Here is a 19,375-nt window from a genome sequence, read left to right as displayed (position 1 = left end):
TCGGAGAAAACCCACGGGGAGAACGTACAAACTCCGTACAGACGGCGCCCGTAGTCAGGATCGAACCTGAGTCTCTGGCGCTGCATTCGCTGTAAGGCAGCAACTCTACCGCTGCGCCACCGTGCCGCCTTTTGTTGTATCCACTGATGTCAATTATTTATTGATATATAGAATGAGTTAAATATTTCTGTTATGATAGGGATGATGGAGAGAACCGAGAAAGATCATCTTATTAACAATTAAGGTTCAGCCTTTGCTCTTGGCACTTGAATGCTGGACTTTTTGTCGTTGAAAATGGGGGTGTTCTTTAGAGTTGCGGCGACTTAAGAGTTTAATTGACCACGGTGCATTACATCTGGCCAGCTGAGTCAGTGAGGGTGCAAATGAGCTAGACTTGGTGGGCTTTCTTACCCCGCCCAAACTATATTTTGTGCCCGAACCATTGTAAACATTTCCAAATATTGGTGAATATGGAAAAGTAGTGATTGATTAACTGAAGGAGGAGGATGGTTGTAGAAATGCATTTTAGCCCGTCTTTGACCCAATGCCATGAGACCTCAGGGTTGGGTTGTATGGAGGACTCTGCACTGGCTGTAAACATCTCCCATCTCTGTCTGTCTAGCTGTTGGAACTGTTTGCAGGGGTTGTGAAGGAGTTGTCTGACTGACAGTAGATTTGATTGTGCATGACTCTCAGGTTTTTGCTCTGCTCGTTTGTTCTAGTTCAGGCTTCCATCTGTGAGAAGATCATTGCAAAGTTCTGTAGGCTGATTTGGCATTGCTACATTAGAAGTGGTTCCTCCTTCTGGTTTAAAATAGTCATTTTGATGAAATTGAATGGATCTCTGTCACTTCAAAAACCAGGCATGAATTGGCTATGTTGCATATTGACAGACCAGATCACTAAGGGTAGCAAATTTGCTCCCATGGCCAAACCAGATGGATTATTAAGTCCAGAAGTTTCAAGATCACCATTCTTGATGAGTGTTTCTATTTAATTCTCGGCTTGCTATCTAATTATTTGATTAATTGAATAATCAATTCCAGACATCCACGTTTCAACTATGGATTGTTAGTGCAGAGTTCATTTGAAAGTCTGTGACATTTTGTTTTTGCAGAGATTTTTGGATTTGAACGGAGTGCCACAAGGATTTGCAGGTCTGGTGACCCACTTGCATCAGCATGAACCAGCCAATTTTATCTTTGTCAGTTTCCTGATGAAAGGTCTGTTTCACAAAATTTGTACTCAAACTGACCTAGCAGCGCGGAAAGGTAAGATCATCACTCTTAACTAGAACTTCAAGTAGAAGCTGTGATCTGAAGAAAACATTTCTTGTGCCAGATAGTCTGGTTCGCTGAAAAGTATTCTTTCAAACAGTGCTTTTGCTGTGAATTAAGTTTATTCGGACAATGGGTCAATTTCTTCATGAAAAACAGCGGAGCAGGTTTTCCATTGGGATGCAAGAAAAGTTTGAGCAATTTGGTGAAATATTTTGTACAGCTAATTCTACTACAACATGTTTCCAAAACATGAAGTGGGGAACACTATTTGCATTATGTGAACTGAATTGGTTTTAACGTGATTTCAATTGGAATTAGAAGCACAGAAAAATGGCTGACTTGGATTTATGCAATTTAGGGGAATAATAAACACGTTTCTATATGGTCCCTCACAAGATACTTTTGTCTTTTAAGAACACGGATGCTATTTTAACTGCAGGTGTCTGTTAAAATTGACACCCAATTACTTCTCATGGCACTTGTACAGTGGTACTCTATAAAGCAATGTAACATATTTTTTAAAGTTTTATGCAGTAACAAAAAATTAATGCACTGCTATTGAAAATGCCTTTATCTTTGAAAATCCTGCAGGATAAAACACATTATTGCAAGTCTGATTTTATACAGCACAATGTTTCTTTAGAAGGCAACTATTATGTTATAGTTGAATTACTTGTATTTGATTTCATGAGAGAAACATAGAAAATAGGTGCAGGATTAGGCTGATCATCCAGCTCAGTATCCCGTACCTTCTCTCCATACCCCCTGATCCCTTTAACCACAAGGGCCACATCTAACTCCCTCTTAAATATAGCCAATGAACTGGCCTCAACTACCTTCTGTGGCAGAGAATTCCACAGATTCACCACTCTCTGTGTGAAAAAAAACGTTCTCATCTCGGTTCTAAAAGACTTCCCCCTTATCTTTAAACTGTGACCCCTTGTTCTGGACTTCCCCATCATCGGAAACAATCTTCCTGCATCTAGCCTGTTCAACCCCTTAAGAATTTTGTAAGTTTCTATAAGATCCCCCCTCAATCTTCTAAATTCCAGCGAGTATAAGCCGAGGCTATCCAGTCTTTCTTCATATGAAAGTCCTGCCATCCCAGGAATCAATCTGGTGAACCTTCTCTGTACTCCCTCTATGGCAAGAATGTCTTTCCTCAGATTAGGAGACCAAAACTGTACACAATACTCCAGGTGTGGTCTCACCAATGCCCTGTACAACTGCAGCAGAACCTCCCTGCTCCTATACTCAAATCCCCTCGCTATGAATGCCGCTATGAAGATATAACAGCATTCCAATAGTAGAACATTGAAGATAGACACACAATGCTGGAGTAACCCAGTGGGTCGGGGAGCATTTCTAGAGAAAATAGATAGCTGACGTTTTGGGTTGAGACCCTTCTTTGGACATGCTGCCTGACCTGCTGAGTTACCCCCAGCGTTTTGGTCTATATTTGGTATAAGCCAGCATCTGCAGATTCTTTTTATTACAGTACAACGTTGAAGAGTTAGTGATAGAAAAGAAAGAGTACTAAGTACTAAGCTAACTAATCAGAGTAAATCCTGGCATGGGTGGTCTGCAGACTAGGGTGTCTCTACGCTGTAAGGCAGCAACCATGCCACCCAATTTTCTTATGTCAGCCTCTGGTCACTTTCCTTTATGTCATGTTTGCCTTGGAACATTTTTTCTGGAAATCTGGCTCCTTGATTCGGAGATCAGTTGCTGGTGGTCAGTTACATTGAAGACTGCAAATTGAAAATAGTTTTAATTATGTAAGATTGGTAATCATTTCGTACGTTAAGGTGGTTTGACAATCCAATTCACTTCCAAGGGGCTCCCGTGAGAAATTAGTTTTATTTTAACTATCCGTAACTAGATGTGTTCTTTTAAAAAGCCACAATTTTCACGCCTTTCCCCACTGTCAGGTAAAAATATCTTAGACCATAGCTGGAAAAGGATCCTGGGTCCAAAGGTTATACCAGAACTCGTATTGTTCCTGAGTCTAATTGCCCTTGAACTCTGGGGACTGTCAGACCGTGGGGGAAGGGGAGGAAGGAATCAAACGGTACCTGGATCTTCATCTACAGTGTGCACAATGCTTCCCACTTTGGACGAAGTGGGAGTTTTTTTAGCACAGTATCAAGGCAGCTTTCTGAGAAACCTTGGCGATCAAAACTTAAGAGCATGCCTCCATTGGATAATAGGATCTCGCAGACAAGTACTGACATGGGCAGAGGTAGGTGGGTGGATGAACTGTCCATTATATCCTTCATTGCGGTTATGGGAGTCAGTCAAATGTGCACGTTTGAGTTGTGGCTCTGCAGAGTCACTTTCTATTAAGTGATGAATAGAAGATAGTGAATCATTCCTGCCCTTTCAGCTGATTAATGTAAACTGGCCTTGCTGAAGTCCATTAATGGGTCAGCTGTCCTGAACAGAACTGATGCTTGCCATCTGAACAGCCGAATGACTGGTGGTTTAAGAGTTTCAATAGACAATAGGTGTAGGCCATTCGGCCCTTCGAGCTTCAATGTGATCATGGCTGATCATTCTCAATCAGTACCCCGTTCCTGCTTTCTCCCCATACCCCCTGACTCCGCTATCCTTAAGAGCTCTTATCTAGCTCTCTCTTGAATGTATTCAGAGAATTGGCCTCCACTGCCCTCTGAAGCAGAGAATTCCACAGATTCACAACTCTGACTGAAAAAGTTTTTCCTCATCTGTTCTAAATGGCCTACCCCTTATTCTTAAACTGTGGCCCCTGGTTCTGGACTCCCCCAACATTGGGAACTTGTTTCCTGCCTCTAATGTGTCCAACCCCTTAATAATCTTATACGTTTCGATAAGATCCCCTCTCATCCTTCTGACTGGTGGTTTAAGAGTTTCAATAGACAATAGGTGCAGGAGTAGGCCATTCGGCCCTTCGAGCCAGCACCAGTTTCAAACACAATTGACAAATAATTCCATTGTTGTGAATATTTTTTAAAGTATGTGGTTAGTTTGGTGCAATGAACACTGCTTTGCATTTACAGTGAAAATAAAGGATTGTACTAATCCGTTGCTTTTGATTGTGGTGTATTTTAGCAGGTGCAGCACGCTTTTCTGAGGAAGTCATGGAGTCTTTGCTTCTAATATTAGCAAACATCTTTGGAAGGCTATACCTTCCTGCATGTTCAACCGAAAGGGGCTCTACCACGTTCCACCAGTCTAAGGTATGTAAGTGTGAAACAATTCGGGACATCAGGAATTGACATGATTTGTGCATAATTCCATTTTTCAACTGCTGTTTTAACCATTGCTATCTCAAAATTGTCTCTGGTTTTCCAGGCTTTGTTGAATCCAAGGTTGCTCCCTGCCCTGTTTAACTTCTAAAGTGATATCCGGCCACTTTATTCTATATTCTGAGAGCTGTTCCACTCAGTATTTTTCCTATTTAGTAGTCGCATCTCGAGAAAATCTTCTGTCTTAAGTAAAGTTTACTTCCCTTGTTAGTGAGTTTATGTGTAATGAATATTTGATGCTGTGTTTATTGCTCTTGGAACATAGAACAGTACAGCACAGGAACAGGCCTTTTTGGTCCACAATATCCATTCGATCATGATGCCATGTTAAATAATTTCCTCTTGTGTGCATGTGATCGATATCCTTCCATTCCCTGCATATCCTTGTGCCTATCCGAAATGCCGTGACTGTATCTGTCTCCATCGCTGTGCTTGATAGTACGTTACAGACACTCACCACTTTGTGCTTTTTTTTTTTTTTAATTGCCCTGCACATTATAAATACAATATAGACAATAGGTGCAGGAGGAGGCCATTCGGCCCTTCGAGCCAGCATCGCCATTCAATGTGATCATGGCTGATCATTCTCAATCAGTACCCCGTTCCTGCCTTCTCCCCATACCCCCTGACTCCGCTATCCTTAAGAGCTCTATCTAGCTCTCTCTCTTGAATGCATTCAGAGAATTGGCCTCCTGCCTTCTGAGGCAGAGAATTCCACAGATTCACAACTCTGACTGAAAAAGTTTTTCCTCATCTCAGTTCTAAATGGCCTACCCCTTATTCTTAAACTGTGGCCCCTTGTTCTGGACTCCCCCAACATCGGGAACATGTTTCCTGCCTCTAACGTGCCCAACCCCTTAATAATCTTATACGTTTTGATAAGATCTTCTCATCCTTCTAAATTCCAGGTGAGACAAAGGTTCACCTGCACCTCCTCCAACCTCATCTATTGCATCCGCTGCTCTAGATGTCAACTTATTTATATCGGCGAAACCAAGCGCAGGCTCGGCGATCGCTTCGCTGAACACCTGCGCTCGGTCCGCATTAACCAAACTGATCTCCCGGTGGCCGAGCACTTCAACTCCCCCTCCCATTCCCAGTCTGACCTTTCTGTCGTGGGCCTCCTCCAGTGCTATAGTGAGGCCCACCGGAAATTGGAGGAACAGCACCTCATATTTCGCCTGGGCAGTTTGCAGCCCAGTGGTATGAACATCGACTTCTCCAACTTTAGATAGTTTCTCTTCCCCTCCTCCTTCCCAGATCTCCCTCTATCTTCCTGTCTCCACCTATATCCTTCCTTTGTCCCGCCCCCCTGACATCAGTCTGAAGAAGGGTCTCGACCCGACACGTCACCCATTCCTTCTCTCCCGAGATGCTGCCTGACCTGCTGAGTTACTCCAGCATTTTGTGAATAAATACCTTCGATTTGTACCAGCATCTGCAGTTATTTTCTTATACTTCTAAATTCCAGTGTATACAAACCTAGTTGCTCCAGTCTTTCAACATATGACAGTCCCGCCATTCCGGGAATTAACCTAGTAAACCTATGCTGCACATCTCCTCTAAACTTTACCCTGATCACTGTAAATTTATGCCCTGTAGTCTTTGACTGGGAAAAATGTTCTGATGGCTGTATCTATGCCTCTTTTAATTTCTTGTGTCAGGTCTCCCCTCTGTCTCTGACACTCTAGGGAAATCAATCCAGGTTTGTGCATTCTCTCCTTATAGGTAATGCCCTCTAATCCAAGCGGCATTCTGGTAAATCTCTTCTGCCATGCCAAAGCCTCCTCGTCTATCTTGTAATGGGACAACCAGAACGACATATAATTCTCCAAATGCGGTCTGACCAAAGCCCACTAAAGCCTTCTCACAAGACAATGAAATTAGTGAGATATGACCTGCCAGTGATAAAGTGATGTATCACCAAAGCCCCTGTAATGTTGTGATACCCCAATATCTAGTGTGCAAGTCTCAGCGTTAACATCACAATTGGTGCACATTGGCAGAGGAAAATGGTGGCCAGAGGCTTGGTGGTTTAAACAAAAATGAACAATTACTGTATTATTTACATTGAGTGTCTGCATAAACCTGTATCGATGGATGTAGTTCATTATAGAACTCCAGACTCTGCTTATAAAGTTATAAATCTTGATGTATTGCCTTGATTTGCATAAATCTACTACATATTTACAATTTGTTTAGTGTCAACTTTAGCGATACAGTGCAGAAACGGGCCATTCGGCGCTCCAAGTCCGTGACGACCAGCGATCCCTGTACACTTGCTCTATCCTACACACTAGGGACAATTTACAATTTTTACCAAAGCCAATTAACCTACAAACCTGTATGTCTCTGGAGTGTGGGAGGAACCCCACGAGGTCACGGGGAGAACATACAAACTCTGTACAGATGGCACCCGTCGTCGGGATCAAACCCGGGTCTTTGGTGTTGTAAGGCAGCAACTCTGCCACTGTGCTGCCCTTTGTTCCTTTTGTGAATATGTTTTGGTTTTGGTCTATAACTTTATGATTTTGGTATTTTTGAGTATTTGTGCAACCCAAGTGTAAATTAAAGTGAAAAAATTATCGAACTATTGGGTCGATGTGGGATCTAGCAATCTATTATTTGAACTAGGGGTTACTTGGATTCAAGAAAAACAATAGCCCTTTCAACTTGATCTTTCCTATTGCGAAATGCAAAAGTAAACATCTCAAACCGATTCAAATATTGTATTTCTAATTTAGTTTGCATTGTAAGCATATCTCTGTTTTAATTTTCTATTTGTTTTAAAACTAATAACAAAATGATTGCCCCATATTTACATTAATAATATTGGCAAGATGAGAAAACTGTTTTCAGCAAAAGAGTTCTTACTCCAGAGTTGTCAAATACAAATGACCTTTAGATTATAACTGAGAGTAATTATGGGTTGTTTCCTGTTCCAGGTATTCCTGGACGATCTCCCAGAAGAATTTGCAGAAGCAGTGAATGAATACAATAGAAATATCCAGGAGATCTTTGGATGCTTCTTCCTTTGTGCATCAAAAAATGCTGATATGTTGGAAGAATGTCATCTTCCTCTGTCAAGAATATGTAAATATACCATTTTGTCCATTTTTGTACATCTTGGCATTTAAAACTGCAATTTAATTTGCAAAGTATAACATTGGACCTTTACATGACTTTTGGATGTGATTAAGATTCTTGTTTTCCAGAGGGTAGGGAATTCATACTGGGGTGGGGGAAGTTGAAAGTGGATAATTTGGTTTTCATTCGGTTGGCTTATAGGCCGCCCAAGTGGAATATGAGGTGCTGCTCTTCCACTTTCCATGTAGCCTTGCTCTGGCAATGGAGTAGGCCAATGACAAAGGCCGGTAGTAACTAGGAGCTCCAACAAGCCTTAGCGAACAGAGCGCAGGTGTTCAGCGAAAGGATCGCCTCGTCTACTTGGAGGTATTTATTCACAAAATGCTGGAGTAACTCAGCAGGTCAGGCAGCATCTCAGGAGAGAAGGAATGGGTGACGTTTCGGGTCGAGACCCTTCTTCAGACTGATGTCAGGGGGGGTGGGGCAAAGGAAGGATATAGGTGGAGACAGGAAGATAGAGGGAGAACTGGGAAGGGGGAGGGGAAGAGAGGGACAGAGGAACTATCTAAATTTGGAGAAGTCAATGTTCATACGCTGGGGAAGCCTAGTCTACTTGGTCTCACCGATGTAAAGAAGCCCACATCGGGAGCACTGGGTGCATTGGACGAGGTTGGAGGAAGTGCACGTGAACCTCTTGATACCAGGATGGACGTGAAAGGGGTGGTGTAGGGACAGGTGTTTCATCTCGTGCAGTAGCAGGAGAGTGTTCCTGGGGAGGGGGCGATATGGGAAGGGATGAGTGAACCAAGGTGTTGAAGAGGGAATGGTCTCTGTGGATGATGGAGGAGTGGGGACGGGAAGATGCCACTAGTATTGGGATCACGTTGAAGGTGGCAAAAATGTCAGAGAACGATGTGTTGGATGTGGGGTGAAATGTCAACTGAGGAACTCGTTCCGTTTTTGGGAAGAGGGAAAGAACCGCGGGGCACAGGAGAGGTGAGCGATGGCTTCATCCACAAAAGCGGGACTGAAACCACTTGTTCCTAAGGAAGACGACGTCTCAGATGTCTTAGAATGGAAAGGCTCGTCATGGGAGCAGATACGACTGAGACTAAGAAATTGAGAATAAGAGATGCCTTCCTTGCCTGAGGCAGAGTGGGTGTAGTTGTAGTCAAGGTAGCAGCAGGAGTTGATGAGTTTGTAGTAGTAATAGAAATTCTTTCCTCTGTGGCGACAGAAATGGGAGAGTTGTCGGCATCCAAATGAATTTGAGGGTAGGATGGGAGTTGGTTGTAGAGTTGATGATTTGTTCTGCCGTTCATGGAAACATAATTATACTGATTCTCCGAGTATCAGTTGAAAATAATCCACTTGAGATTCTAAAACAGAATCTAAACCAATGTTTTTTTTTTGAAAGGGAGCGATTTCATGAAATTTAACATACACTGATTATTGTTGCCTTTTCTTCCCAGCTTTCGGTGGTGTTCAGTCTCCCAAGGAATCTAATTCTGAATTCTTAACTCAGTTGACTGGACTTGACAATCATCCCACATCAGCAGTGTCACCATTTGTATGTTTATCTGGGATTACGAATTTGGATCTGTTCAAGACGAGCAATGTGGACAGCGTAAGTTGCACCTTGTTACTTGCAACAAGGGAAAGAAATATCATGAAATGGTCGGTCATTTTGGACTGAAATAAGTTGCAATTTGCCCGCATGGCGATTTAGAAATGTAGAGCAAATGTCTGGCTGAAATTGATGGATTTTTGGACACCAAATTAATCATCGTGGGATTTTTGGGTGGGAGCATGGCATTTGGGTGTATGATCAACCATGATGTTGAATGGTAGAGCAAGTCCAGTGGTGAAATGGACCTTCTGTTGTGAATTCTAACCTGCCGCTAGTAAGAATGTAATTGTTCCAGATTATATCCAGTGCACGTAACAAGTAAACACTCGTGAAATATCTTTAAATCTTTTACCCTGGTGTTCAAGAGATTTTAGGAGTGAAGTTCACACATTAGGGAAGAAATATAAACCCTTATCCACCAATTCGAACATTATAAATTGATGATTTTGCTAGCTCAGGTATATTAGATTTAGATTTTTTAGATTTAGATTTAGATTTAGACATACAGCGCAGAAACAGGCCCTTCGGCCCACCGGGTCCGCGCCGCCCAGCGATCCCCGCACACTAACACCATCCTACACCCACTAGGGACAATTTTTACATTTGCCCAGCCAATTAACCTACATACCTGTACTTCTTTGGAGTGTGGGAGGAAACCGAAGATCTTGGAGAAAACCCACGGGGAGAACGTACAAACTCTGTACAGACGGCACCCGTAGTCAGGATCGAACCTGAGTCGGCGCTGCATTCGCTGTAAGGCAGCAACTCTACCGCTGCGCCACCGTGCCGCCCATGTTAAGGGACATGGAGTCTTTTTTTTTCCGTTCGTGTGTCAGACGACGTTCTGCTGTCGCTTTACCACAGCCAGTGCCACATCTGTGCCTCTGCGGAGATGGTCCGCAGTGCATGCATCTCTGCCGCAAGTCAGTAGGTGGGCCATTGTCTGTACCTCTCCACAGTTGCATTTATCGGAGTCCGAGAAGCCCCATGGTCATGGCCATGGAAAATGTTGGGGATACTCTGGCATTGATCACTGATCTTCATGAGTCGCAGATGAGGGCTGAATGATCTGCTCACATTGCTGTGTAACCTCCTGGTAATGGAGGAAGAAGCCTAACAGGATGGAGGCTTGTAAACCTGGAGGAAATTACAGAGATTTGATGGATAAACGATTGCAAAGCCTTGAATATACATATTTTCAATGTGTGTGTGTGGTGTCAATAGACTAGAAAATAAGAATAATAATCAGCTCGGTAGTCAGTGCATATTTGTATGTGCTGAAATCTAGGTAGGATGAGAGATTGATGTTGGGAAACACTTTCAGTCTGAGGGGATAAAGAAGAAAAAGGATGGAGGTTTTCTAAGGTGGGCATATGCACCATCTATCATGTCTGACCAAGATTATTATTACAAACATTTCCCTGTGCATTGGGGGAATAGATCATACTCCATCTTCTCAAGATTCTGTGGTTCCCATATTGGCCTTAAAGCAAGACCCGAACCCATAAAACCAGAATTAAACCAGTTGCATCCGCTGCTCTAGATGTCAACTTATTTACATCGGCGAAACCAAGCGCAGGCTCGGCGATCGTTTCGCTGAACACCTGCGCTCGGTCCGCATTAACCAAACTGATCTCCCGGTGGCCGAGCACTCAACTCCCCCTCCCAATCCCAGTCTGACCTTTCTGTCATGGGCCTCCTCCAGTGCCATAGTGAGGCCCACCGGAAATTGGAGGAACAGCACCTCATATTTCGCCTGGGCAGTTTGCAGCCCAGTGGTATGAACATCGACTTCTCCAACTTTAGATAGTTCCTCTGTCCCTCCCTTCCCCTCCTCCTTCCCAGATCTCCCTCTATCTTCATGTCTCCACCTATATCCTTCCTTTGTCCCGCCCCCCTGACATCAGTCTGAAGAAGGGTCTCGACCCGAAACGTCACCCATTCCTTCTCTCCCGAGATGCTGCCTGACCTGCTGAGTTACTCCAGCATTTTGTGAATAAATGGAAACTATTCATCTTTGATTCTAAGGGATTCCTTACAAAGGAGAAGAGTCCCAGCTGTGTCCCAATTCAGCTGATTGCACACCATTTAAATTCAATTTATTGTTAATATTGTGCGAGCAGTCTGAAGTTCATTGTAAATTTACAGGTGCACAGATGCAGTACAAGCATTTACAAAACATGAATGCATCTAAATCACTGGTAAAAGGTGTATGTTGTTGAATGTAAACATATAAAATATGCAAACATAAAATTCTTAAGGGATTGGACAGACTACATGTAGGAAAAATGTTTTCAATGTTGGAGTCCAGAAGCAGGGGCCACAGTTTAAGAATAAGGCGTAGGCCATTTAGGACTGAGATGAGTTCCCATCCATGTGAAGGAAAGAACTGCAGAAGCTGGTTTAAACCGAAGATAGACACAAAAAACTGGAGTAACTCAGCGGGACAGGCAGCATCTCTGGCGAGAAGGAATGGGTGACGTTTCGGGTCGAGACCCTTCTGAAGACTGAAGAAGGGTCTCGACCCGAAACACCTATTCCTTCTCTCCAGAGATGCTGCCTGTCCTGCTGAGTTACTCCAGCTTTTTGTGCCTATCCATGTGAAAGTGGTTTTGATAAAGTGGCCTCAAATTTGAGTTGCAGTCTATATTTGCATCTGCACATGCTGATTTTTTTATTTTTTTTTATTTAAATCAAAAATATTTATTCAAATATTAAAATAATATATACAATACAATAAAAACCAAAACAGAACCCACCACCAGAATACTATACAAACAAATATACCAATTGAAACTATTATCCAATTATATCACAATCCCCATCCAGGATACATCCAATCCCCCGCGGTGCCCAGCGGTCCCGGAAAATGCTGATCTTGTTGGGATGGTAGTTGTTGGGAACTGAAAAGATTCATGCTTCTACTTTTGTATGTAATGTGAACAATTTCGGAAGACTATAGAATACAGGAGAGATGCTAATTTCATTTACCTGCGAAAGTTGTAATCTGAAAATTAGTTAATTGAATTTGACTTCAAATATTTGTGTTAAAGATCAACCATATTTTGCAATTTATCATTCCAGATTTCTTTACGTACTGTTGAAGTCTATTCAAGCAACATTCCTCTGTTATGCTTAACAAAGTATGATCACCATGGCAGGAAGATGCCACTGAATGCTTACGCCGTTGACTTCTACAGACATGGTTCTCTAAAGCCTTTGTTAAATGACAACATGTAAGTGAAACTGCAGTGGAGCATATACCGTGTCAGTGTTGGGGAGAGGTGCAGGTACATGTTAAATTATTTAATTCTTTTTTTTTCTCTTTACAGGTTGCATTTGGGTGACGCCTACAATGTCCTCAATGAATTCCAACTAACTCTTGTCTCAATCAGGTATGAAGATATATATGGTTCTTTGTTTATTGAATTATAGGATGATGTTACATCCAAGTCAAGTCAAGTTTATTTGTCACACACATAAATGTGCAGTGAAATGAAAGATTACCCACAGTCCAACAACAAGAACAATAAGAGCAATAAAAATAAGCAATAACACACACAATCAAACAAAAAGAAACATACTGCCAGAGTGAAATTTATTCTATTGCATTAAGTTTATTTTAACGTATCTAATTCCGCCATTTAATAAATGGTGTCCATTTGATTTGGAAAGGCTCTGCTGGCTGTAACCTCTGAAGAGTTTAACTTAATTTATAAAAGATTATTTTGGTATGAAAGCAGGTCCATGCTCTCAATTGGTGGTGCTGCCAGCTTTCTGACCCTGGAAAATTTTCATGAAATCCAAAAGCAGCACTTGGTTGTTCTCCACCCCAATTCAGACATTTTGGGTCTTTTATGGCTAGAGTTTATTTTTATATCACAGAAAAGATTGAAGCGTCAACTAATTTGCTTATATTCGGGTCCTAAGTTGCCTTCACTTTTATTTTGCATCCACAAACGGCTCCTCCCCTATTTCAGTTGCATACTCCATGTAAAAAGGCAGGACTTTTGTAATGTAAAACCAGTACATAGCCAAACGCAGGCTCGGCGATCGCTTCGCTCAACACCTGCGCTCAGTCCGCATTAACCAATCTGATCTCCCGGTGGCTGAGCACTTCAACTCCCCCTCCCATTCCCAGTCTGACCTTTCTGTCATGGGCCTCCTCCAGTGCCATAGTGAGGCCCACCGGAAATTGGAGGAACAGCACCTCATGTTTCGCCTGGGCAACTTGCAGCCCAGTGGTATGAACATTGACTTCTCCAACTTTAGATAGTTCCTCTGTCCCTCACTTCCCCTTCCCAGATCTCCCAATGTCTTCCTGTCTCCACCTATATCCTTCCTATGTCCCGCCCCCCTGACATCAGTCTGAAGAAGGATCTCGACCCGAAATGTCGCCCATTCCTTCTCTCCTGAGATGCTGCCTGACCTGCTGAGATACTCCAGCATTTTGTGAATAAATACCTTCGATTTGTTCCAGCATCTGCAGTTATTTTCTTATAGTACAGCACAGGCCCTTTAACCCCCAATATCAGTACTAACAAGATTTCAAGTTAATCTCTGGTGGCATGTGATCCACATCCCTCGATTGCCTACATATCTAATCACATTCACACAATCACAATAATACTTCATTAGCCAAGTACGTTTTGCAACATACGAGGAACTTCATTTGCCATACAGTCATAACAATAAAAAGCAACAGGACACACAAAATACATTTTAACATGAACATCCACAAAAGCTTCTTAAGCACCACTATCTAATTTGCACTGTTTAAAAAAAAAACATTTTCCGCGTATCTCCTTTAAACTTTCACCGTTAAAGCAATGTCCTTTAATCTTTGACATGTCCACATTGGGGGGAAAAGTTTTGTCGACCTTGTATATGTGTCTTGATAATTTTATATACTTCTATCAGATCTCCTTTCAATCTCCCAACGCTCCAGAGAAAACGATCCAAGTTGTTCCAATTTCTCCTTGTAGCTAAAACCCTCTAATTCCGGCAGCATTCTGGTAAACCTCTTTGCGCCCTTTCCAAAGCCACCACATCCTTTGTGCAATGGGATAACTAAAACTGCACACAATATTGGAGTGATCAAAACTGCACTAGTTTTAAATAGTTGAGGATTCCTTTCAACCCAGAAGTCCATTATATTTCAATATTCCATACTTTGTTGCATGTTCTTAATGGGCATCACACGTTGGGATGATTTTATACTATTGTTTTTTTTAAACTCTTTTTATTTTCCAGCGCATCTTTCAAGGAACTATGTGACAACAAAGATGATCTCGTTGTTTTGGCCTTTGAACAACTAAAGGATACATTTTTCCAGAAATTTGAAAAGATAAAGAGTTAATATCAATGCAATTTAAAACTGCTTCGTTCACATGCTCTGAGGATTCTTGCTGCTGAATGTAGGGGAGTTGATACAAGTTGTGTAGGGCATGTGAACATTTTAGAAAACATAGCTCAGTAATGTCAACAATAAAATAAAACTGAAAAGTAGATAATTTCATGTATTGTGTTGAAATTTAATTGCACTACGTCCAATTTATTACTTAAAGATGGTCAACATTGTACGAAAAGAAGCGTTCTGACACTAAACTTTACTGGTGGCCTCTGCACTAGAAATAATGGTAACATTTGCCCTCTCCCAAAACATTTCTTTTGTTTAAAACTTGCTGCTTGACACGTGGCACCAGTCATGTTCATTATATTGTATAACCATGTACAAACCTGACGTTTCAACTGAAATATTTGTTATCAAGTACTACAAAGTGGTACGTAGCTGCGATATACAGTGCCACAATGTTAGAGGTTTGGGTTTTCACGGCTGATATCACTCATAGTATTTGTTCACATGGCCCTGAGCTAGAAATAAACATGTCAATTAGATTAAAGTCATTCCTGTCCTACTTCCCATTGGCTAGTTTGAGTGATTTGTTCTTCCTCGTTTAAAAAAAACCAGACCCAAAGCTACATGGCTTTTAACTATTCTCCACATATTCAGATACTGGCACAAAGCCAGCTAGTGATCTTTTAGGTCTTTTTCCCCATGAACAAAAGTAAGTAGTCTTGACAGCAGTTTCCATCACGTTCCATCAGTGATGTCAAACACCATTTCATTTAAGTATTTTGCATCTTGTTATCATGTTTAAATTTATAATGTGTTATAAAGTTAAAATGGATTCCAATAGCAAGGAGCGAGTATATGACACGATTTTCAGCTATTAATAAAATATAAAGCATCTTTTTTAAACAATATTTTGCTCAAATAAAGACGATTTTAAACAATTGGCTTAATTGTGGCACCATGTTGTCTTTGGCTCATTTTAAACCAATGCTTCCTTGACAATACGTGGTTCACCAATGTCAAGTATTTGTCACCATTCAACAAAATAGTAAACTGCATGATTTTGGGTCCCAATTTTAGTTTGGGCCAGAACAGTTCTCTGAAATAGGTCCAAAAGCTCTTTCTGCGTTGCTCTTGCAAGGCCAGCAAATAAACCTAGGGAAGTGCCATTAAACTCTTTTATCAATTGCAACAACTAATTGCAGTTGTTGCCCTAAAACCTAAAGATTGTGGCACTGAAAAGTAGAAACGTTGAGTTCTTATTTAAAATAAAGCCGGGTGGGTGGAAACAATTAAAACATTTGAGACAGTTTGAAATATTGCGTAAAGATTTGCCCCAGTTGTATCTTTCATAACCATGATGCCCTAAAGTGGGTTACAACTATTTTGTTTACCAAATCCCACAAATTTTACAATGTGGGGAGGTAAATATTTGCAGGGCACTAGATTGAATTCTGTTCTTTGGGAGTGTGAGGGTATGCATATAAAATGAACAGGCTGTGTTTTTCTTTCTGCTGAGCGTAACCTGATATTTAAAATAAGGTTAAAATAAGAGAGACATTAACTGTGCACTATGCATGTAGTGGAACATTACTATCAGCCATTACTACACCAATCATCAAAAAATGCAATGGGGAAATTTGGAAGCAATAATAATAATAATAATGCATTACATTTATATAGCGCTTTTCAAACACTCAAAGACGCTTTACAGGGATTTCTAGAACATAGAGAATTGAATAAATAGATAAATAAGTAAACGAACAGAAAAAGGAGACAGAAGGTGAGGTGACCTTCAGTGGTTGAAGGCAGTGCTGAACAGGTGAGACTACAGTGATGTTTTGAATGTGGTGAGTGAGGAGGAGTCTCTGACGGTTTGGGGTAGTGAGTTCCAGAGGGTGGGAGCAGCGATGGAGAAAGCCCTGTCCCCCCATGAAAAGTGATAAGAATGTAGAGCTCAGCATCACTGAGCTATTGAGGTAAATGGCAGATGCATTTAAAGCAAAGATACTAGAGGAACAAGATAGACCACTAGACCCTAAAAACCGTAGTACGTCATGGCGCCATTTTAATAGGCCGAAACTCGCAGAAACATTTAAAAAGAAAAATAACAAAAATCTGTGAATTGATAGATGAGATATATTCTGCATTTTTATGGTGTCATCACATATACTGTTCCCCAAAACACTGATTATACTGCGAGAGGCATAGCGGACTGTGGGTTTTGCTTACTAAAATGGTGGACGTTCCACTCCTTTGTACACTTCAGTACAGGCGATTTCAACGGAGTGGTTCATCTTGCTCCTCTAGTATCTTTGATTTAAAGGGAGGTTGGACAAGCATTTGTAGAAGGGATGAGAGGGATATGCTGGAAGGTTTAGGTGAAGAGTAAAGGAGTGGATTTAATAGGAATGAATACTGGCCACTGTCCTATTAGTGTGATGTATCATTTAAAACTTTATCTCTCATTCCTTTAGAGAAGGGAAGAGTCGTTCAGCACAAAAACTAGCCCTTTTGGTCCACCGCATCATCGCCCATGGTTACACCAATCTTATTAATCCCATTATACTTGCATTAGCTCCACAGCCTTCTACGTCTGTGATTCGCATGCTTGTGTGTGTTACTTTTTGTGAACGTATTTCCCTCCATCACATCAGGCAGCATGTTCCAGATTTTAACCATTCTGGCACAGTGTCTCAGCTGGTATACTATTGCCTCGCAAAGCCAGAGACTGGTTCGATCCTGATCTCAGGTGCTGCGCCTGTGGAGTTCTGTGATCATGTAGGTTTTCTCTGGATGCTCCCATTTCCTCTCAACGATGTGTTTGTCGGTTAATTGGCTTTGAATAATTCCACCTAATGTGTACGGAAGGGATAAAAAAAAAGTTGGATACTGTCAAACTAGTGTGAACAGGTGATCAATGGTTGGCATGAATTTGGTGGGGGGGCTGGGGCTGTCTGCTGCATCTCTAAACTAAATCTGGGAAGAATTTCCTCTCCTGTTCCCTTTAAACCACCTACCTCTCATGCTACCTACCTTTTCATGTTAAACCTGTGCCCCCATCTCGGATTCCCCCACCATGGGGAAAGTGATTCTTACTGTTCCCCTGTTACCCTTCGTTTAGTGTAAGCTGAAAGCTTAAAACAAAACCATTTGCAATTGCAGATGCCTTTTAAAATACCTTTTATTGCAGTCAGGTATGAAATTCAATTGTGACACAAAAATACAGACAATTACAGCCATATGGATTTATAATCCAATTTCAACTTTTGGATAATCACAATCTGCAACAACCGTTTACATTTGCAGGCATGAAATAATGCTTTGAAAGATAATCCTAAATGTCAGTCATTTAATGCAGTAGATTGTTGTAGATTACAACTGTGTTGGCATAGTTGTAGGACATTAACATTGCAAGTTTGTGAAGGGCTTTTTGAAGCCGATTCCAACATGCCTGAATGTTTCAACCCCTTATTGAACAGAAAAGAACTTGAGTAACTATCACATCTCCAGTATGTCCTAAAATGCCTTGGATATTTTGCAATAGTAACTAGTCTGGAATGTGACCAGAAATTAATACGAGCATCCCATTCTTGTTTAACTGTTCAACACATTCTTAAATCCCTCCAAATTGAGATTTCTCCCTGTCTGATCCATGGCTTTTTGTCAAGTCTTAAATTTAAATTGATTTCAGATCCAGGCTATAAATAAGTTGGACACAAAATGCTGGAGTAACTCAGCGGGATTGTCAGCTTCTTGAGAGAAGGATTGGGTGACATTTTGGGTCCAGACCCTTCTTCAGACAGGTCTGAACAACAAACAGCTAACAATGGCCTGTTTCCTTTATCATCGTTACTTTTTTGCATATCTTTCATTCATTGTTCTATATCCCTCTACATCATCGTCTATATCTCTCGTTTCCCTTTCCTGTGACTTTCGGTCTGAAGAAGGGCCGTGACCCAAAACGTCACCCATTCCTTCTCCAGAGATGCTGTCTGTGCTGCTGAGTTACTCCAGCATTTTGTGTCTAAAATTTAAAGTGTTTTGGGGTATTAAGAGAAATAACATCCAATTGTCTTGAAAAGGGGGCTCTCCAGGATCATCAAAGTTCCAAGCATACCTGATTATCAGCTATGCAGGAGGGGGGCCAGTGGAATAGGTAGAACAAAAGGAATATATCTGAGAGGATGATATTGTGGGTCCATGTGGCAGTGAGAAGCAGTTTATGCTTTGTGTGTGTTGCTAGTAGCAGGGCTGTTGGTTGGCCGAGCAGGCCAAAAAATATGAGTAGAAAGTATGTCAGGGTACAGAACTGTGTCTTGGACATGGTAGTGAGCAACACGTGATGGTCCTCCTGTTCACCATCTACACCGTGGACTTCAGAAATGACTGACTCCTGCCACCTGCAGATGTTTTCAGATGACTGCAATTGTGGGCTGCATCAGTGGAGGGATGGAAGTAGAATTGGCTTTCATACAGGAAGCAGAGAGTTGGGATAAATCGATCATTTTCGGGATGGCAATCGGTGACTAGTGGGGTTCCGCAGGGGTCGGTGCTGGGACCCCAGCTGTTTACAATTTATATAAATGACTTAGAGGAGGGGGACCAAGTGTAATATATCCAAGTTCGCAGATGACACAAAAATGGGAGGTAAAGCAGGGAGTGAGGAGGATAGAAAAAGCCTGCAAAAGGATATAGATAAGCTAGGAGAGTGGGCAGCGACTTGGCAGATGAA

General features: G+C 41.7%; 1 protein-coding gene across 1 annotated transcript in view; it reads left to right on the top strand.

Moving 5' to 3' along the window:
* Positions 1 to 15,521, top strand: part of LOC144597547 (putative ATP-dependent RNA helicase DDX60) — an 80,706-nt gene extending 65,185 nt beyond the window's left edge. Inside the window, exons 31-37 of the mRNA XM_078407030.1 lie at positions 1,118 to 1,271; positions 4,371 to 4,498; positions 7,513 to 7,660; positions 9,127 to 9,281; positions 12,369 to 12,520; positions 12,617 to 12,679; positions 14,538 to 15,521. Coding sequence (XP_078263156.1) covers positions 1,118 to 1,271; positions 4,371 to 4,498; positions 7,513 to 7,660; positions 9,127 to 9,281; positions 12,369 to 12,520; positions 12,617 to 12,679; positions 14,538 to 14,643 — 906 coding nt within the window. The 3' untranslated portion in view covers positions 14,644 to 15,521. The remainder of the gene's footprint in view (positions 1 to 1,117; positions 1,272 to 4,370; positions 4,499 to 7,512; positions 7,661 to 9,126; positions 9,282 to 12,368; positions 12,521 to 12,616; positions 12,680 to 14,537) is intronic.
* The last annotated feature ends 3,854 nt before the right edge of the window (positions 15,522 to 19,375 follow it).

This window comes from Rhinoraja longicauda, chromosome 1 (genome assembly GCF_053455715.1).
Source record: "Rhinoraja longicauda isolate Sanriku21f chromosome 1, sRhiLon1.1, whole genome shotgun sequence".
Taxonomy (NCBI): Eukaryota; Metazoa; Chordata; class Chondrichthyes; order Rajiformes; family Arhynchobatidae; genus Rhinoraja; species Rhinoraja longicauda.
Note: the sequence above shows the minus strand (reverse complement) of the source record. Positions and strands in the feature narration are given on the sequence as shown.